This window comes from Microcaecilia unicolor, chromosome 14, assembly GCF_901765095.1.
Source record: "Microcaecilia unicolor chromosome 14, aMicUni1.1, whole genome shotgun sequence".
NCBI lineage: Eukaryota > Metazoa > Chordata > Amphibia > Gymnophiona > Siphonopidae > Microcaecilia > Microcaecilia unicolor.
In genome coordinates, this window is record NC_044044.1 from 46,617,649 (window position 1) to 46,639,571 (window position 21,923).

General features: G+C 45.9%; 1 protein-coding gene across 6 annotated transcripts in view; it reads right to left on the minus strand.

The window, feature by feature from the left end:
- Window positions 1-21,923, minus strand: part of HDGF (heparin binding growth factor) — a 303,843-nt gene that overhangs the window by 219,359 nt on the left and 62,561 nt on the right. For 2 of the 6 annotated variants that reach the window (XM_030187051.1, XM_030187050.1), the window contains 4 exons: window positions 21,232-21,285; window positions 17,243-17,290; window positions 10,657-10,761; window positions 9,493-9,681 (listed from right to left, as the gene is read on the minus strand). In XM_030187051.1, coding sequence (XP_030042911.1) covers window positions 9,493-9,681; window positions 10,657-10,761; window positions 17,243-17,290; window positions 21,232-21,285 — 396 coding nt within the window. The remainder of the gene's footprint in view (window positions 1-9,492; window positions 9,682-10,656; window positions 10,762-17,242; window positions 17,291-21,231; window positions 21,286-21,923) is intronic. The other 4 variants (XM_030187055.1, XM_030187053.1, XM_030187054.1 and 1 more) reach the window with 2 other exon arrangements.

Consider the following 21,923-nt stretch of genomic DNA (forward strand, 5'->3'; position numbering starts at 1 on the left):
ATGCGCGGCCGTCTTCCCGCCCGAAACCGGCTCGAGCCGGCCAGTCCAGTATGTAGCAAGACAATACACTTCAAGGGAAGACACAACTCCAAAGGGGAGGCGGGCGGGTTTGTGAGAACAATCAGCCTGCTGTCCTCGGAGAATACCCTCTACAGGTATGTAGCATTCGCTTTCTCCGAGGACAAGCAGGCTGCTTGTTCTCACTGATGGGGTATCCCTAGCCCCCAGGCTCACTCAAAACAACAACATTGGTCAATTGGGCCTCGCAACGGCGAGGACATAACTGAGATTGACCTAAAAAATTTACCAACTAACTGAGAGTGTAGCCTGGAACAGAACAAACAGGGCCCTCGGGGGGTGGAGTTGGATCCTAAAGCCCAAACAGGTTCTGAAGAACTGACTGCCCGAACCGACTATCACGTCGGGTATCCTGCTGCAGGCAGTAATGAGATGTGAATGTGTGGACAGATGACCACGTCGCAGCTTTGCAAATTTCCTCCATGGTGGCTGACTTCAAGTGGGCTACCGACGCAGCCATGGCTCTAACATTATGAGCCGTGACATGACCCTCAAGAGCCAGCCCAGCCTGGGCGTAAGTGAAGGAAATGCAATCTGCTAGCCAATTGGATATGGTGCGTTTCCCTACAGCCACTCCCCTCTTGTTGGGATCAAAAGAAACAAACAATTGGGCGGACTGTCTGTGGGGCTGTGTCCGCTCCAGATAGAAGGCCAATGCTCTCTTGCAGTCCAATGTGTGCAGCTGACGTTCAGCAGGGCAGGAATGAGGACGGGGAAAGAATGTTGGCAAGACAATTGACTGGTTCAGATGGAACTCCGACACAACCTTTGGCAGAAACTTAGGGTGAGTGCGGAGGACTACTCTGTTGTGATGAAATTTGGTGTAAGGGGCCTGGGCTACCAGGGCCTGAAGCTCACTGACTCTACGAGCCGAGGTAACTGCCACCAAGAAAATGACCTTCCAGGTCAAGTACTTCGGATGGCAGGAATTCAGTGGCTCGAAAGGAGGTTTCATCAGCTGGGTGAGAACGACATTGAGATCCCATGACACTGTAGGAGGCTTGACAGGGGGCTTTGACAAAAGCAAACCTCTCATGAAGCGAACAACTAAAGGCTGTCCTGAGATCGGCTTACCTTCCACTTGGTAATGGTATGCACTGATTGCACTAAGGTGAACCCTTACGGAGTTGGTCTTCAGACCAGACTCAGACAAGTGCAGAAGGTATTCAAGCAGGGTCTGTGTAGGACAAGAGCGAGGATCTAGGGCCTTGCTGTCACACCAGACGGCAAACCTCCTCCAATGAAAGAAGTAACTTCTCTTAGTGGAGTCTTTCCTGGAAGCAAGCAAGATGCGGGAGACACCCTCTGGCAGACCCAAAGAGGCAAAGTCTACGCCCTCAACATCCAGGCCGTGAGAGCCAGGGACCGGAGGTTGGGATGCAGAAGAGCCCCTTCGTCCTGCGTGATGAGGGTCGGAAAACACTCCAATCTCCACGGTTCTTCGGAGGATAACTCCAGAAGAAGAGGGAACCAGATCTGACGCGGCCAAAAGGGAGCAATCAGAATCATGGTGCCTCGGTCTTGCTTGAGTTTCAACAAAGTCTTCCCCACCAGAGGTATGGGAGGATAAGCATACAGCAGACCTTCCCCCCAATCCAGGAGGAAGGCATCCGACGCCAGTCTGCCGTGGGCCTGAAGCCTGGAACAGAACTGAGGGACCTTGTGGTTCACTTGAGATGCGAAGAGATCCACCAGGGGGGTGCCCCACGCCTGGAAGATCTGCCGCATCATACGGGAATTGAGCGACCACTCGTGAGGTTGCATAATCCTGCTCAACCTGTCGGCCAGACTGTTGTTTACGCCTGCCAGATATGTGGCTTGGAGCACCATGCCTTGACGGCGAGCCCAGAGCCACATGCTGACGGCTTCCTGACACAGGGGGCGAGATCCGGTGCCCCCCTGCTTGTTGACATAGTACATGGCAACCTGATTGTCTGTCTGAATTTGGATAATTTGGTGGGACAGCCGATCTCTGAAAGCCTTCAGAGCGTTCCAGATCGCTCGCAACTCCAGAAGATTGATCTGTAGATCGCTTTCTTGGAGGGACCACCTTCCTTGGGTGTGAAGCCCATCGACATGAGCTCCCCATCCCAGGAGGGACGCATCCGTGGTCAGCACTTTTTGTGGCTGAGGAATTTGGAAGGGACGTCCCAGAGTCAAATTGGAGCAAATCGTCCACCAATACAGGGATTCGAGAAAACTCGTGGACAGGTGGATCACGTCCTCTAGACCCCCAGCGGCCTGATACCACTGGGAGGCTAGGGTCCATTGAGCAGATCTCATGTGAAGGCGGGCCATGGGAGTCACATGAACTGTGGAGGCCATGTGGCCCAGCAATCTCAACATCTGCCGAGCTGTGATCTGCTGGGACGCTCGCACCCGCGAGACGAGGGACAACAAGTTGTTGGCTCTCGCCTCTGGGAGATAGGCGCGAGCCGTCCGAGAATCCAGCAGGGCTCCGATGAATTCGAGTTTCTGCACTGGGAGAAGATGGGACTTTGGGTAATTTATCACAAACCCCAATAGCTCCAGGAGGCGAATAGTCATCTGCATGGACTGCAGGGCTCCTGCCTCGGATGTGTTCTTCACCAGCCAATCGTCGAGATAAGGGAACACGTGCACCCCCAGCCTGCGAAGCGCCGCTGCTACCACAGCTAGGCACTTTGTGAACACCCTGGGCGCAGAGGCGAGCCCAAAGGGTAGCACACAGTACTGGAAGTGGCGTGTGCCCAGCTGAAATCGCAGATACTGTCTGTGAGCTGGCAGTATCGGGATGTGTGTGTAGGCATCCTTCAAGTCCAGAGAGCATAGCCAATCGTTTTGCTGAATCATGGGGAGAAGGGTGCCCAGGGAAAGCATCCTGAACTTTTCTTTTACGAGATATTTGTTCAGGGCCCTTAGGTCTAGGATGGGACGCATCCCCCCTGTTTTCTTTTCCACAAGGAAGTACCTGGAATAGAATCCCAGCCCTTCTTGCCCGGATGGCACGGGCTCGACCGCATTGGCGCTGAGAAGGGCGGAGAGTTCCTCTGCAAGTACCTTCTTGTGCTGGAAGCTGTAAGATTGAGCTCCCGGTGGACAATTTGGAGGTTTTGAGGCCAAATTGAGGGTGTATCCCTGTCGGACTATTTGCAGAACCCACTGATCGGAGGTTATGAGAGGCCACCTTTGGTGAAAAGCTTTCAACCTCCCCCCGACTGGCAGGTCGCCCGGCACGGACACTTGGATGTCGGCTATGCTCTGCTGGAGCCAGTCAAAAGCTCGCCCCTTGCTTTTGCTGGGGAGCCGCGGGGCCTTGCTGAGGCGCACGCTGCTGACGAGAGCGAGCGCGCTGGGGCTTAGCCTGGGCCACAGGCTGTCGGGAAGGAGGATTGTACCTACGCTTGCCAGAAGTATAGGGAACAGCCTTCCTTCCCCCGAAAAATCGTCTACCTGTAGAGGTAGAAGCTGAAGGCTGCCGGCGGGCGAACTTGTCGAATGCGGTGTCCCGCTGGTGGAGAGACTCTACCACCTGTTCGACTTTTTCGCCAAAAATGTTGTCCGCACGGCAAGGCGAGTCCGCAATCCGCTGCTGGAGTCTATTCTCCATGTCGGCGGCACGCAGCCATGAGAGCCTGCGCATCACCACACCTTGAGCAGCGGCCCTGGACGCAACATCAAAAGTGTCATAAACTCCTCTGGCCAGGAATTTTCTGCACGCCTTCAGCTGCCTGACCACCTCCTGAAAAGGCTTGGCTTGCTCGGGGGGAAGAGCATCAACCAAGCCCGCCAACTGCCGCACATTGTTCCGCATGTGGATGCTCGTGTAGAGCTGGTAAGACTGGATCTTGGACACGAGCATAGAGGAATGGTAGGCCTTCCTCCCAAAGGAGTCTAAGGTTCTAGCGTCTTTGCCCGGGGGCGCCGAAGCATGTTCCCTAGAACTCTTAGCCTTCTTTAGGGCCAGATCCACAACTCCAGAATCATGAGGCAACTGCGTGCGCATCAGCTCTGGGTCCCCATGGATCCGGTACTGGGACTCAATCTTCTTGGGGATGTGGGGATTACTTAATGGCTTGGTCCAGTTCGCAAGCAATGTCTTTTTCAGGACATGGTGCAAGGGAACAGTGGACGCTTCCTTAGGTGGAGAAGGATAGTCCAGGAGCTCAAACATTTCAGCCCTGGGCTCGTCCTCCACAACCACCGGGAAGGGGATGGCCGTAGACATCTCCCGGACAAAGGAGGCAAAAGACAGACTCTCGGGAGGAGAAAGCTGTCTCTCAGGAGAGGGAGTGGGATCAGACGGAAGACCCTCAGACTCCTCGTCAGAGAAATATCTGGGATCTTCCTCTTCCTCCCACGAGGCCTCACCCTCGGTGTCAGACACAAGTTCACGGACCTGTGTCTGCAACCTCGCCCTGCTCGACTCTGTGGAGCCACGTCCACGATGGGGGCGTCGAGAGGTAGACTCCCTGGCCCGCATCGGCGAAGCTCCCTCCGCCGACGTAGTCGGGGAGCCTTCCTGGGAGGTGGCCGCGGTCGGCACCGCACGCGGTACCGACGTCGGGGACCTCAACCTGGGCGATGGGCCAGCCGGCGCCACGCTCGACGGTACCGGAGGCGCAAGAACCGCCGGTACCGGAGGGGTAGGGCGCAACAGCTCTCCCAGAATCTCTGGGAGAACGGCCCGGAGGCTCTCGTTTAGAGTGGCTGCGGAGAAAGGCTGAGAGGTCGATGCAGGCGTCGACGTCAGAACCTGTTCCGGGCGTGGAGGCTGTTCCGGGCTGTCCAGAGCGGAGCGCATCGACACCTCCTGAACAGAGGGTGAGCGGTCCTCTCGGTGCCGATGCCTGCTGGGTGCCGAATCCCTCGGCGACCCAGAGCTCTCGGTGCCGACACGGGGAGGAGACCGGTGTCGATGCTTCTTCGATTTCTTCCGAAGCATGTCACCGGAGCTCCCCGGCACCGACGAGGAGGACGTCGAATCCATCCGTCGCTTCCTCGGGGCCGAGACTGAAGAAGGTCGATCTCGGGGGGGCTGTACCGCAGGAGCCCTCGGGGTAGGAGGAGACCCACCCGAGGGCTCACCGCCACCAGCAGGGGAATGGACAGCCCTCACCTGCACTCCACCCGATGCACCACCGTCCGACGACATCAGCAGACGAGGTCCTGGTACCACCGACGTCGATGCAGCTATCCGATGTCTCGGTGCCGATGCAGAGGCCCGATGCCTCGATGCACTCGATGCAGGGGCGGCCGAGGAAGATGGTCTGGACGCTGACGACGTCGATGCACTCGAAGGTCCCGGTGCCGATGCCGACGAAGAGCCCGAGAACAACACGTTCCACTGGGCTAGTCTCGCTACCTGAGTCCGCCTTTGAAGCAGGGAACACAGACTACAGTTCTGAGGGCGGTGCTCGGCCCCCAGACACTGAAGACACGACGAGTGTCGATCAGTGAGCGAGATAACCCGGGCGCACTGGGTGCACTTCTTGAAGCCGCTGGAAGGCTTCGATGTCATGGGCGGAAAAATCACGCCGGCGAAATCAAAAGCCGAAATGGCGAAATTTGGAGCACCAAAATTTAGAGGGAGAAAAAAATCTCGACCGAGGCCGAAAAGAGGCCTACCCCGACGACGAAAGAAAACTTACCGGGGCAAAAAAGCTAGAAGTACGGGGAGGATTTACACGAAACCCGGCGAGGGGTTTCCGGAGCACTTCCCGACTAGGACAAAGCTTTCCCGAAGGAAAAAAACACGTTCAAAACAAATTGGACGCGCGAGGTCGACTTTCCGGGGCTCGACACGGCGAAAACACGACCGTACCGAGTGCGGACAAAAGAAGACTGGCCGGCTCGAGCCGGTTTCGGGCGGGAAGACGGCCGCGCATGCGCGGTGCGCGCGGGCGCGCGAGGGCTAGCAAAGGACTTTGCTAGTGAAGTTTCCGATTGGAGGGGCTGCCGTGGAGGTCACCCATCAGTGAGAACAAGCAGCCTGCTTGTCCTCGGAGAATACGCATTCAGAAGACCTGTCTCCTAACTGAGGAGGAAGATCTGACACTAGTCTGTTGTGGGCCTGAAGCCTGGAACAGAACTGAGGGACCGTGTAACTGATCCGAGTGACAAAAAGATCTGAGGAGGTGCCCCACACTCTGAAGATCTTGCAGGCTATGTCCCTATTGAGACACAACTCGTGAGGTTGCATTATCCTGCTCAACCTGTTGGACGAGGTATTGTTTTTGCATGCCAAATACGTGGCTCGAAGGAACATGCCATGTTGGCAAGCCCAATGCCACATTCGGATGGCCTCCTGAAACAGAGGGCGTGATCCAGTGGCCCCCTGCTTGTTGGTGTAATACATCGCAACCTATCTGTTTGGATGAGAACAATTGTGAGACAGCCGATCTCTGAAAGTCTTTAGCACGTTCCAGATCGCTCAAAGCTCCAGGAGGTTGATCTGAAGATTAGTTCCCTGGGAGGACCAAGTACCTTGAGTGTGAAGCCCATCTACATGAGCTCCCCATCCCAGGAGATGCGTATTCGTTGTCAGCACTTTTTGAGGCTAAGGAATTTGGAAAGGAAGTCCCAGAGTCAAACTGGATCGAATTGTCCACCAGTGAAGAGAGTGTACAAGCTTTGGGGACACTTGGATGACATCTTCTAGACTCCCCGTGGCTTGGTACCACTGAGGAGCCAGGGTCCATTGAGCTGATCTCATATGAAGACGTGTCAGTGGGTGTAACGTACACTGTGGAAGCCATGTGGCCCAACAATCTCAACATCTGCCAAGCTGTGACCCGCTGAGAGGTCTCAGTCTCGTCTCCGGGAGATAGGCTCGAACCCTCTGTGTGTTGAGCAGGTCTCCTATAAACTCCAATCGATGGACAGGGCAGAGATGGGACTTGGGGTAGCTCGAGCACCTGAATAGTCATCTACATAGACTCCTTAGCACTCTCCGCTGAGGATGGCCACACTGGTACCAGGAATTTTTCTTCATACACCACTGCAGTCTGCTTGTTTTTAACACACCGTTGTAGTCTTCTTGCTTTTATCCCATTAATTTACACTTCATAACCACATGAATTATACATATCCATGATTAGGTTTTTCCTATATTACATTGAATTATTATTCCTATTTCATTCTGTAGATATTCACACTATCATCATACCCCACTAAAACACCATTACAGATATGGATTATTTCATTTTCATTATACTGGATTGTACATTCACACATTGCTCAACATCACTTTGGTATTATCACAATTCAGACCACTTTATGGAAAGTAAGGTCTCATTTTCCACATTCTTTTTTCAGAACAGCTCATGTTCTTTTCACAAGATGCATCATCAGCGATAAATGTGATCATCATCAAGTATACATACGCATCAAGGTTTGTTCATTTGGGTCTGATGGATGGTCCCAGGGGTCCTGCACAGCAGGAGGCCTTGAGGCAGATGGAGACCTACTCAATGCTTCACTTCTCGCAGTGTCTACAGGTCTAGTAGCAGCCATGCTTACCGACTCTCCTGATCCTGGGTGCAATGCTCAATGTCGATGCCGAGGAAGCGAACTTGGCTCCAAAACTCCTCTCTTGCTGAGCCTCTCAGGAAAACTTCTCCATGCAGTCAGAGAACACAGTTGGCAGGGCTATGGTCAAGACACTGCAGACACCAAGAATGAGTATCCTTCGCTGAGATTGTTCGATTGTACTGGGTACAGCGCTTGAAGCCACTGGGAATCTTTGTGGACATGGACTTCATCAGAAAAATTAAACACGATGGTGCCAGAAAAAGGGGCATGGCACGGTAAAAAAAAAAAAGAACGAAAAGAAATGGGGAAGTTCCGGATTAAGCCAGGGCTTAAAAGCGGCCAGATGACGAAAAAACAATAAAACTTAAAACGGGGCAAAACTACGTAAAATAAAGGAAAGGTTAAAAAAACAAAACAAAAACCCAGTTCCTTCAACAGCACCTTCTCTTCACGCAGAAAAAGAACCACCGAGGAGACCGAATTTGAGCAATGGGCGGGAAGGAGCATTCGCTCCACAAACCTGGCCTCCAACTGGTGGAAAAACAATTTACCCTTTTCACCATATAACTATGTACTGCCAAAAAGCCTCTAAACCAAGAGAGCACTACCCCACTTACTCTCAAACTCAGATGAAAGAACAAAGGATTGTGATCGACCAGATCAAATGCCAATGAGAGCGCGAACTGAATAGCGTTTTGCCCCTTGCTGAACAAAGATTTGCCATAAGCAATCAGAGCCCCTTGTACTGTTTCAGTAACACAGTAAGTGATGGCAAATAAAGAGCTGAATGGTCCATCCAGTCTGCCCAACAGTCACATTCTTAATTCAAGATTAAATCAACAATGAGCTTGAAATTATATATTTGATCATGGTCTTTCTTTGGTGTTTCTGGGACAGATAGAAGTATAAAAGACCAGGGGACACAATGAAATTACATAAAAAGGCATACCCTAGCGATCCAACCTAGATGCCTTAATCCAGCGGCATAACGAAACCAAAGCTAGAACTGGACATAATTTAACTCTTCCTCCTTACGATTCCCAATGTGCCTATCACACATTGACCTTTGCTCTATCACTACCTCACTCTATTTGTTCAAACCGGTATTGGCAATCGCCTCTACGGTACTATGTAAGCCACACTGAGCCTGCAAATAGGTGGGAAAATGTTGGATACAAATGTAACAAATAATAATAATACATGGAAATAGTTTTTAAAACAAACAGTTTGCAATGGGTGTTAGCGAACCTATAAGTCGTTTTTGTAACTGATTTCAATGGTGAGGAGGGTAAATGTCCAGATACGGTCAGCTGGGTATCCACCAGGGATTAGATCCAGGTTACTGCACAGGAACACACTATGATTACTTTGGAAGTAATCATAGTGTGTTCTTGTGCAGTAACCTTTGAGCAGATCACATGATTAGCATACACAGTGCAGTCCTTGTATTCAAAAGCAGTAACATATCAAACTTAGAATGAAGACCTAGGGATAAAGTTACAGTCCCCTAAATGTGTGGTCCCCTCTGTCTTCATCCTTTCCCTTGTCATTTCAATTAGCAGCTGCCACTGAAGAGCATGACAAATACCACTGTTCCACTGGTTGCTAGTGTATAACACTGGCAAGTGAAAGAACCCCATTTAGTAAGATACATATTGTAGTATCTAACATTAGTCTAGGCAAATTCAAGCAATGTTCTGGAAAACCTTCAGATTTGCCCCTTCCTTTTCATTACTTATGCCTGCAACTGTTTGCCCTCACATTTTACTTTTTATCTTTTCATGTTTGGCTTAAACCCACTCTGCCCTGGGGCTTGTTAGTGGACCTTTAATTTTGAGCCTGAGATCATTAATCTGGCCTGGGCTTGCCTGTTGTCTTTCATAGTGCTCTCTCCAAAATTACCTCCAGGGCATCCTCTGCTTTCCTCTTCATTCCAGCTTTCTCATTCTTCTCCTTAGATTGCTCGTCAATCACTAGTTTGCCTTCTTCATCGCTACTGCCATCTGCATTTCCCTTCTTCTCCCCATCACCCTCTGGCTCTCCTTCCACCTCAGCATCTGCCTCTGTAGTGGATTTCTTTGCCGTAGTTGGCTGGGAGTGGAAGAGAAAGCAGTTGAAAATTAGGCAACCTATAAAGCCTTTGGTTAGCTTTTCTAACTCAAAATGTTGCACCATGAACACACAATATGGAAAAATCAATGTTATACTTGCAGTCTTATTTCCTGGACTATGTCCTATAAGGCCCTTCCCCCCATACCCTACTGTGACTCCTACTGAATCTCCTCTACTTTATCCTAGTAACAGACTACAATTTTCCCCTATTTTTTTCTTCAATAACTGACAACCACATAAAAATGAAATACCTGGTCCGCAGATTCAATTATTACAATATTTACAGAGAGATTTGACACTTCAGCTAATTGGATACCTTTCCTGCTTATGCACAACAGATTCATCCCAATAGCTGGGTCTCAATATCTATGTTCTCTGGGTGGAATGATCTCATTGTTTTAGGATAAATTATTAGGACTAGATACGGTTAGTTTATAAAACTGCACAGTTTTATTGTTTATATGCTATTTTATTGTAAAAACACCTTGGTGCAATAGTAAATGACGATATATTAAGAAATTTATAGAAATAACATTTTTACCTTCTTAATGCTTGGCTACTATATATATTTTTACTATTTATTCTAATTTCAACAACATGCCAAACATATCACAACACTATTGTAATTCTTTTGCCATACAATATTACTTGAAATACCAATGAAATCCCAAACCTATAATTCCCCCCCCCCCCCCCCAATCATCATACCATGGGAAGTCGTGTCATTTCTACAAACTGCCATAAATCTAGCTAAGAGGGCTATCAATTCTAATTACGATAAAAGGCATAAAAGGGTTGTACATATTCATAACCCAAGCTCCTCTCCGAGTATCTAGCCTCCAGATTTGGTGTCAATTTATTGGTGTTACAAAAGAAACTAGCCAAACAAGGAAGGCAAATTCCTGAGACAGTACGGATTAGCACTTAGTGTGCCCACGTATCTCCCTGTCCCACCTTCACGAACTGTCCAGATAAATTTATATACATCTTTTCTCTGTCTCTCACCAGGTTTCCTTCACTTTCAGCAACTTTCGAAGAAGACCTTTTCTTTTTGTTTGGCTGGGAAGAGAGGGAGCAGAATGTAGATTGTATGATTAGCTGTGATCGTATACATTTTCCTTCTGCGTCTATGCCACATGAGCTCCTGAATGGTGGAAGATAACTCCTACAAAATTACAGTACCCCCCACTTTTCTTCATGACCCCAAATATACAAATTCCTGAAAAAAAATACGACGTTCCTTTCCCTCTTTCAATGAGAATCAGATGTCCTCCATCCCTTCCCTCCTCCCCCACTGACCAGAACGAAAATGGGAATGTGAACTTGCTACAGTCACTGTGTTGTTTCTTTTCCATGTCTAACATTTATACCCGGTGATGGTTATATACCTTTTCAATAAAGCTGAAAACATCACATTTCACACACAATTTGGTCAGTCAAGGAACTGCTTCTAGATTTATAGCACAAATTCCAAAAATACAGGATTTATTGGTCTTGGTTTCTGGATGGACTGCTCTCAATTACAGGGTGGATGTCTGCTATTCTGACAGAAACATTGCTTCTTTAAATACATGTGGTGGTAAGGAACATAAGACCACAAGGGTATTGTGACATGCTACATATCACCAGTGGTTCCCTACAGAGTCCCACAAATGGTTTAGCAGTATGGAGAAATTAGATCTTACCTGCTAACTTGCTTTCCTTTAGTCCCTCCGGACAGGCCCAGAAAGATACTGATGGGTTGTGCACTCCTTCCAGCAGGTGGAGATTGAGAATTCTGACTCGCATGAGAGCCAATAAGAGCCCAGGCTAGCTAAAGTAAAATCCAGAATTAACATAAAGCAGGAAAGAAAGGATGAGAAGTAACTTCTGTGCAACTGGTAAAGCCAAATAGACAACAGGTGAAACCTTACAGGCACTGAAAATATATCTACCTATCTATATTTATCGTAAAGACCAAGGGTAAGGCAAGTATGTGGTTTTTTGTTTTTAAATAATGACAGACTACAAATGCTCAAAGCAGCTCAATGCCCACAAAACTAATACACATTACATTGCTCTTAAAGTATCAGACAGAAATTAATGCCTCCCCCCCCCCAAAAAAAAAAAAATCACAGCACACGGAGGGTTCTGGGCTGGTCCAATCTGTAATGGTTAGAAAAAGAATGCAATGAAGACCACAATGCTGCCTTACATATGTCCAAAGGCGGCACTACGAAGCACTCAGCCCACAATGCTGCTTGTCCTCTAGTAAGAGTGACTTTTTACCCCTTTTGGAATAGGTTTTCTGGATAGAAGGTAAGCAGAAGCATCATCTCTCTTAGCCATCTTGAAATGGTTGGCTTAGACGCTTCTAAACCCTTGCGAGCGCCTCCAATGAACAGAAAAGGACGACCCGATTGTCTAAAATCCTCCGTAGTCTGCAAATAATGCTTAAGGACTCATTAAGTTTTCACGAACTCCATTGTTCTTCTGTCCCTATATCTCCCCTCAGCCGTCTCTTCTCCAAGCTGAAGACGCTTTAAGCCTTTCCTCATTGGGAAGTTGTCCCATCCCCTTTTCATTTTCGTCACCCTTCTCTGTACATTTTCTAATTCCAGTATATCTTTTTTGAGATGCGGCGACTAGAATTGAACACAATATTCGAGGTGCGGTCGCACCATGGACCGATACAAAAGCATTATAACGTCCTCCCTTTTGTTTTCCACTCCTTTCCTAATAATACCTAACATTCTATTTGCTTTCTTAGCCGCCGCAGCACACTGGCAAAACTACTGGTTCAAATGAAACCTGGACAAAACCTTAGGAAGAAAAGAAGGAACAGGGAGCAAAATTACCCATTCCTTAGAAAGCTATAAAAAAAAAAAAAAAAATAGGTCGTCAGGAAAACGTCTAACTCCAACACTTGCCTAGCCAAGGCAATGGCAACTAACACCACCACTTTAAGCGTCAAATCTTTCAGAGAGCAAACCAACAAAGGTTCAAAAGGTGGCCTAGTAAGGGCTGAGAGAACTATATTGTGGTCCCAAGCAGGAAAAAAAAAATCGCTCTAGACAGAGGACGAAGCAACCTCGCAAGAAGCAAACAACATCTAGATGACTAGCCAAAGACTTCCGCTTTGATTCTACCTCAAAAACAAGACAATGCCAAAATCTGCACCTTAAGCGAAGCGACTGCCAAGCCTTTATCAAAACCTTCCTGTAAAAAACCTAAGATTTGGATCACCAATGCACGAAAAGGAGAAAAAGATCAATCAGCACATCAATCCTCAAAAATACATCAAGTACAAATGTAATTCAGAAAAGCTGACCGACTTTGCGAACGAAGCATCTTCACTATGACTACCACTATTTATCATTTCTATAGTGCTACAAGGCATACACAGCGCTACCTCTCTTTGCTAACCGTGCCCTTTCAATAGCCAAGCCATAAGACAAAATCGAGTCAGTTCTGGATGAACCAATGGCCCCTGAACTAGAAGGTCTAGAGAGTCCGGAAGATTGAGAGGGGAGTCGACTGTGAGATGTACAAAATCGGCATATCAAGGTTTGCAAGGCCAACTGGGTGCTACCAGAATTACTAGACCTGCGTGTCTCTCGATCCTTTGAATGAGCCGCCTTAAGAGGGGCCCTGGAGGAAACATATAAAGAAGGAACAAAGGCCACGGCTGTAGAAGAGCATCTATGCCCTCTGCTTTGAAATCTTTCTGGCGACTGAAGATTCGAAGCACTTTGAAGTTGCGCGCTGTAGCCATCAGATATCCATGATTGGTAATCCTCACCGATTAAGAATCGTCTGAAAAGCTGCTGCACTGAGCTCCCATTCTCCCGGGTCTAGTGCGTGACAACTGAGGAAGTCTGCCTGAACATTCGATGTCCCCGCTACACGAGAAGCTGACATGTCCAAGAGATGAAGCTCCGCCCAAGATATGAGAACAGCCACTTCCTATTCTACATAATGACTTCTTGTTCCTCCTTGATGTTGCATGCCACTGCCATCGCATTGTCTGAGAACTCGAACATGTCTGTGTTTGAGTAAATGACAGAATACCTCTAGAGCCAGACAAATTGCTCTTGTTTCCAAAAGATTGACTGAAGAGGACATCTCCTGGAACCAAAGACCCTGAGAAATATGTCCCAGAAAGTGAGCTCCCCAGCTCCCAAGACTGGCATCAGTTGTCACTATGACCCAAACTCCCTTGGCCAGATTTTGTGTCCGAAGCCACCAACCAAGACCACCTCGCTCTTGAGTCCTGAGAATCAGTTTGGCAGTCAGAGAATCTGTGGAGACAAAAGGGCCTTCTGAAGAGGCCTCATATGTGATCTGGCCCAAGGAATTACCCTGACTGTCGCTGCCATGGATCTTAAGACCTGAAGACAATCTCTCGCACATGGTACCGGCTTGCAAAGAAGGGACCGTATCTGATCCAGACAATTCTGTTCTGAGGCAAAGATACTCGGCTTTGCATAGTGTCGAAGGAAACTTCAAGAAGTGAGAGTCTGAGACGGCACCAGACAACACTTGAGAGGGTTTACTACCCAACCAAGCCATTGAAGAAATTGAGCTACTCGCTCCATGACCTGCATTTTCCTGATATGATTTTCTTCTGTGTCCAGGTAAGGATGGACCAGAATGCCCTCTTTTCTGAGAGCCGCTGCTGCTGCCACCACCACCATTACCTTCGTAAAGGTACGAGGAGCCGTAGCAAGACCTAAAGGAAGATCTTGAAACTGTAAATGCTGGCCCAAAACTGCAAAACAAAAACCTTTGGTGCAAAGGACGAATTAGGATATGCAGATAAGCCTCTGTCAAATCTAGAGCTGTCAGAAACACTCCTGATCGAACAACTACAATGACCAAACGCAGAGTTTCCATATGAAAACTGGTGACTTTGAGCATCCGGTTGACCGCCCTGAGATCCAAAATTAATCGAAAGGCTCCCTCTTTCTTTGGAGCTACAAAGTAAATGGAATAGCGACCTGTTCTTATTTCTGAAGGAGGAACAGGACAGACTGCTTGTAAAACAAGAAGCCTTTCCAGAGTGATCCTGACTGCTTCAGAATTTAGACGAGAACGAAAAGGAGACTCTAGGAAAGCATCTGATAGCAGCCACACAAACTCTAAGGCTTACCCGTCGCGAATAACCTCTAGAACCTATTGATCAGAGGTAATTTGGGCCCACCTCCGATAAAACTGAGTTAACCAAGCTCCCAACTGGAAGAGGAGGATGGGCCCAGAAACCTTCATTGGGATGGACGAACACGGGACTGGAAGGAAGTACCTGTATCTCTACTTCTGCATCGGGCACCACTAAAGGATTGGAACCTTTGAAAATAGTGAGACTTTTGACGAGTAGCTACTCTGCCCGCCCCGAAACAGATGAAAATCTCTGCCACATCCACGACTGGAAAGAAGGTCGTGACTGGCCAGCCTAGGACGATCCTCAGGAAGACAAGGAACTTTAGTATCCCCTAGTCTTAACTAATTTATTCAACTCGTCACCAAAAAGAAAAGATCCTCGAAAGGGGAACTAAGTTTCGAATTAGAAGCCGCATCACCCGATTATCCTCAAAGGCAAACAGGACAGGCTGCAATACCTACAGCCACAGACTTGGAAGAGGCCCTCAATAAATCATACAAGAAAGCTAAGCCTATCTCTTTGCCACTCAGCATTCACTAAGGAGAAGTCATCCAAAGACCTATCTAAAACTTGCTCGGACCACTGAAAACAAGTCCTGGCTACCAGAGAACTGCAGCTGCCTGGACCCCCAGGTGCCAGGTTTAATGTAGAACAGACCAAAGCTATGAATTCCTGCAAATCCTCCTTATAAAAAATCCGTACTACAGAAGTCTTCACTAGGTAGGAGAGTGTGATACTGGATCTACAGGAGCAGCTTCCTCCGAAAAACCTGTTTCTTCTACACCAAGGTCTTCCTTGCAGTAAGGCATTTCAGGACACAAATCCATGTCAGCATCTGCCTCTAAAGCCCAGGCAACCCTAGGTTGTTTGAGAGAGGATCTGATGCCCTCTGACCCCTCAAAAGGAAGCACTGGAGAGGGATCCAATTTATGCATTAAAAATGCTCTATACATTTGCAACACAAATTCAGGAGGAAAATCCCCTTGAAGTTCTCCTCCCTGTGACGACTCAGGCATCAAAGCAACCTCTGAGGACTTTTCTGGAGCAAAGAAGAGAGCTCTGATGCAGTAGGCTGTGGCTGTAAAATGGCAGCGCTTCCCGCCAAAACCAGAGCCTGAGAATGAACTTATTGCACCAGAGAAGGAAGTGGAGAGCCCTATACACACCGCAACTGTTAAAAGCGTCGGGACCTCTTTGGTGGTACAAAATTTGCAAATACTAGATGCCATGAGGCCCCTGCACTGGCATACCACACAATGCCACAGCTTCTCTGCCATGATGCTTGTTTTTTTTTTTTTTTAACTGCCCAAACATGAAAAAAGAGCTCCCGAAAATGCAGGAGAGTTAAATACTGGCTAAAATACAGATGTGGTAAGCCAGAAGCTGAGCTGCTTTGCTCATTTGGCAGTTTTGTTTTTTCTCACACCACAGAGGCAGTGCGGCTTTCTCTCCCTGTCCTCAGAACACCCTTCCCTCAAAGGGGCTAAGGTTAGTGTAGAAGGAAGACCCAATTATTCTTAAATTGCACTAATAAAAGAAGTTGGGAAATTGTGTGGGGGCTGTAAGAGAACCCCCCCCTCCCCCGTGGGCCTCAGCCTCCTTTAGCAACAAAACTTGCTTTTTTTTTTTTTTTAAACCATGTTGCACAAAATAAGGTATAGGAGAAACAATATAGTTTTACTTTTAACCAAAAGGAGAAAGATACAGAATAATAAGAAACTGAAGGGCTCACCACCTTCCGCCTGCTGGAGACTGAGATCTTACTGTAGCTGGCTAGGACTCTTATTGGCTCTCACGAAAGTCAGAATTCTCAGTCGCCAACTGCTGGAAGGCGTGCACAACTCATTAGTATCTTTTCTGGGCCAGTCTGGAGGGACGTCAAGGAATAACAGGTTTTCTATTTGTTTTACAAACCCATGCCATTTATGCTTCATGTTGCAATTAAAGAGTAGATAACACTCATCTACAGAACACCAACACAATGCAGTTGGGCTGCACCTTGCTCATGAGTCTCCTAGTGATATTTCATCGTGTGAATCACTTCCACATGCTCCTCTGGCTTCAAATGCACAGGCTATAACCACAGAGTTTAAAATATTTTCTGGAAGGTTAACACAGCTCTCTGGTGAATCTTCAAATATGCCCCTGCCACAAGCACCAGAGAGCAGACTTGATGGCCTATTTACTTACTGAAGAACAGAAATACTCCCAAAAGTCATTCTATGGGTGGAAAATTTATAGCTAGTGGTTAGGAAGAAAAACTGCATCTTCACTTTTGTGACACTGGTCTTCCATATTTATATATCTTTTCCCCCTCCCTCCAATTCACAGGTCAGCCTTCTACTTTCTCATCTACCTCTCCCTCTGGTGTACATGTTTAATAACTTTTGTCTCCCTCACCGGCTTTAATTCACTCTTAGAACCTCTTGAAGGCCTCCTGTGGACTGTCTGTAAACAGAAGGAGCAGAACAGACATGCAATATTAAATAAGAGAAAGCTTTTTCTGCACCACTGGTTAGGGCAGTCTTAATATGAGCCCATTTCTTGATCATCAGCAGGTCCCTAGACATTCAGTCATTCATATCACTGCCCAAATTACAATACTTAGGAGTAGCTTAATGGTTAGAGCAGCAGGCTGAGAACCACAGAAGCCAGGTTCAAACCCACTATAGTTTCTTATAATCTTGGGCAAGTCACTTAACCCTCACTTGGCCGCAGGTACAAATTCAGATTGTGAGCCTCTAGGGACAGAAAACTACCTACTCTATCTGAATGTATACTGCCTTGATAGCTTGAGTTTGCAGGCAGTACATCAGAAATTTAAAAATATATATGTGACCTGCTGAGCGAAAAGGTACGAAAAGTGGGGTTACAAACGAGAGATAAAGGTTATAAAAGTTTGGAGAAGTAAATTTGGGCAACTTTAATTTTTTAAAGTTTAGTGTAGAATGGGACTATGAATTTGGTTTGTTATTCTACAACCTAAACACTGCAGGTACCTCAAGTGGGGCATGTGATTTCTGGGGAGAATTAAAGACATAATTAGTCCATACCTGAGGCTGAAATTTTGCAGGCTTATGTAGTTGATATCTCTCTTGTGGTATAAGTCAGTCACCTTTGGAACCTTTTCACTCTGAGTCATTATATCATGATCAACCAAATCAAATGCCGATGAGAGATCAAACTGAATAATAGCGTTTTGCCCCTTGCTCGACAAAGATTTACCATAAGCAATCAGAGCCCCTAGTACTGTTTTAGTGCTATGATTCTTTCTAAATCCCAACTGAGAAACATGGAGAATATTATGAGTATCAATTATCCAACAATTTTACAACATATCTCTCTAATATTCGCATAAACAGAGGAATAGAGGCAACTGGTCGATAGTTGTTAACAGAAAATAAATCGCCTCCTAGGATTTTTGGAATTGGGGTAAACACAATTTTCCCTCAAGAGGGTGGAAAATGCCTGAAAGCTAAACTAAAGTTAAACCATTCTGTGAGCCTATAAAGAAAAGATGGAGACATCTCTTTCATAACATAAGTAGGGACAACATATATAATATCTACACTTTCTCTTACCTTGCTTTTTCTTCCTAGTTAACATCAGTAGTCCCCACTAATACTACATACTCTGTACAAAGTTTACTCAGTATACCTGAATGTAACGCACCTTCAGCTACTACTGAAAAAGGTGTGAACGAAATCCCATATAATAAATTGGTAAAGTATTATCTGATAACTCTGTCAGGCTGCTGGACACCCTGAGGTTCTCACCTACAACTTTTGAAGTCGGGAAGAAAAATATACATTTGAACATGATGCTCAAACCTTCAAAAATGAGAAACTAGCTAACATAGTAATTCATATCTGAGGCATTTATTGAGTACATACTTGGTTCTATAGACTTCTGATCTCTCTGCTCCACTCAGAAGGCCTGTATTAGGGCCTTAAGTGATGGAGCTGAACTTGTTTTTCTATCTGAATAATAGGCAGGAAGAAGTAGAATGCTTGGGGAAGGTGAAAAATAGCTACAAAGATAGTTCCTTGCTTGTTTAGGATGAAATGTTATATTCTGGCCTTTTGGGATGTTGCATCAAATACTTTGAAGTCAGGAATACTGTTTAACTAACAAAATTCAATCCAAAATTAAGTTTCCACAGAATCTCTCAAGTCTGTCATACTTGCATAACAGAAGTGAGTTGGTCACCGCTAATGAGTTAGCTGTGTGTTTTTTATTTTTTGAAATAAAGCTTCTAAGATAAGATCACAATTGCAGTTGAAGAATGCAATTAATATGTATGAATGGGGAAGTAATGAGGGGATCCCGGCAGATTGTGAATGGAATACTTTTACCCCTATGAAAGTTTTTGATACTCAAATTATTGACCAAGTGTGTAAAATCTCATTGTTTGGATATTGTCCCTACTTATGTTATGAAAGAGATGTCGCCATCTTTTCTTTATAAGCTCACAGAATGGTTTAACTTTAGTTTAGCTTGCAGACATTTTCCACCCTCTTGGGGGAAAATTGTGTTTACCCCAATTCCAAAAAATCCTAGGAGCCGATTTATTTTCTGTTAACAACTATCAACCAGTTGCCTCTATCCCTCTGTTTATGCGAATATTAGAGAGATATGTTTAAAATTGTTGGATGATAAATTGATACTCATAATATTCTCCATGTCTCAGTTGGGATTTAGAAAGAATCATAGTACTGCCCGGCTCTGTCTTTATAACTCTAGTAGTTGGAACATAAGGACAGAGCCGGGCGGACTTCTATCTGTCCCAGAAACACCATGATCAAATATATAATTTCAAGCTCATTGTTGATTTAATCTTGAATTAAGAATGTGACTGTTGGGCAGACTGGATGGACCATTCAGCTCTTTATTTGCCATCACTTACTGTGTTACTGAAACAGTACAAGGGGCTCTGATTGCTTATGGCAAATCTTTGTTCAGCAAGGGGCAAAACGCTATTATTCAGTTCGCTCTCTCATTGGCATTTGATCTGGTCGATCACAATCCTTTGTTCTTTCATCTGAGTTGAGAGTAAGTGGGGTAGTGCTCTCTTGGTTTAGAGGCTTTTTGGCAGTACATAGTTATATGGTGAAAAGGGTAAATTGTTTTTCCACCAGTTAGAGGCCAGGTTGTGGAGTGCCTCAGGGATCTTCACTGTCTCCCACTTTGTTTAATCTGTTGCTCCAACCCTTGGGAATGGAGCTTGAGAGGCTAAAAATACCATTTTATATTTATGCAGTTGACATCACTTTATTGTTACCAACAGCTAAAGATTGGGCCACTATCTTGAATTAGATTACTACTAATTGTTTAAAACTAAATTAAGAAAAAACTAAGTTTCTATGGCTGGGACCAGAGTGTCTAAACTTTCAAATAGGAACAGATTCTTTAGTTTTTGAGATTTCTTTACGAATCTTAGGAGTTGAAGTGTATAGCTTATTGACCTTTTCAAATCACGTTAAACAGATTGTACAAATATCTCTTATGTACTATGCGTAAATTAAGAGTAATGTGAAAAAAGTTTTGATTTGCTGAATTTAGATGGCTGGTTCAAGCAATAGTTCTAAGCAGTTTGGATTACTGTAATAATTTATTTGTTGGCTATCTACGGAAATTAGTGAGCAGAATACTGCAGCACGTCTTATATTTTCAGTTTCTAGATTTGAATCTGCTACTCTGATTCTAAGGAACCTTCATTGGCTTCTGACTGAAGCCAGGGCTCAGTTTAAACTTTGCTCTTTTGTTTACAAATTATTAACTGGGTTAGCCCCTTTCTATCTTACTGAAGGGGGTGCAAATTTGCTTTGTTCCAATTCCTCTTATTCTATGCGTAAATTGATGTTGCTACAGTTTCCTTCAATCAAACAGCTTAGATATAAATCTATAGTCAATTCTTCTTTATATTAATCGGGCTCTAGTACTTTAATCTTCTGCTTCTGGATATTCGCACTCTCTTGAATTACTTAACCTTTAATTGTTAAAAACATGGATATTTGAGAAGTTTTTTTGGAATTTAATTTTATTGTAAACATTTATTGTAGTTCCTGGAAAGTTTTTGATCCAGTCTTTTATGTAATCTGCAACAAACTGGTCAGGTGTTTAAGACCTATTTGACCTAGAGGTGTATTTTCAAAGCACTTAGACTTAAAGTTACATAGTAACCTATGGAACTTTGTGTAAGTCTTAAGTGTTTTGAAAATGAGTCCCTAGTGACTTAACTTTAGTTTTTTGTTAAAGCACCCTGGTTTAAGGCACTATATTGATGCAGAAAGGAATATAAACAACCACAGTCATAACTCAGTATGCTTATCAGTACCCTGCCTTGCTCTCAATTGCTATCTCAAACCAAATTTGTTGCTCTCTCTCACCAGCTTTCCTGAACTTGAAGCATCTTTGGAAACAGACACTCTCCTTTTGGTTGACTGGAAACACAGAAAACAGAACACAAATGGTATGACAAAACTGTATAGACTGTGGTCCTGTAGAACTCCTTGACATCATGGTGAGTTTCTGCAGGACTCGCAGTCAATTAGTGCCACCCAACCCTATGCTATAAAGGCTATGTACCATTAGTTCACCTCCCTCATCCCATCAAATGGTGATATACTTAAACACAAGGTTATGGTCCAAACTGCAGAAGACTGATACCTTGGGAATCCTGACCACAACGGAGCTTCCCAAACTGTGGGTCGGTACACTCAAATGGGGTTACAACCTTGGGGGGGGGGGGGGGGGGGGGGGGGGCGCTCTCAACAGGTGTATCATGCATGTTTTTTGTATGTGGGCATGAATGATTAGGTCTATCCTGTTTGAAATTAGTTCTTTGTATTTTGCAAACCGCTTTGACCTGGCTAAGATCAGACAGACATAGGAAGCAACTGCGTACCCTGGGGATTTGTAGTATGGAGTATTGCCATGACTTGGGATTCTGCCAGGTACTTGTGACCTGGCGGCCACTGTTTGGAAAACAGGATACTGGGCTAGATGGACCATTGGTCTGACCCAGTATGGCTACTCTTATGATCTAATTTTTAACAAATATTAAACAATTATTCTGCAC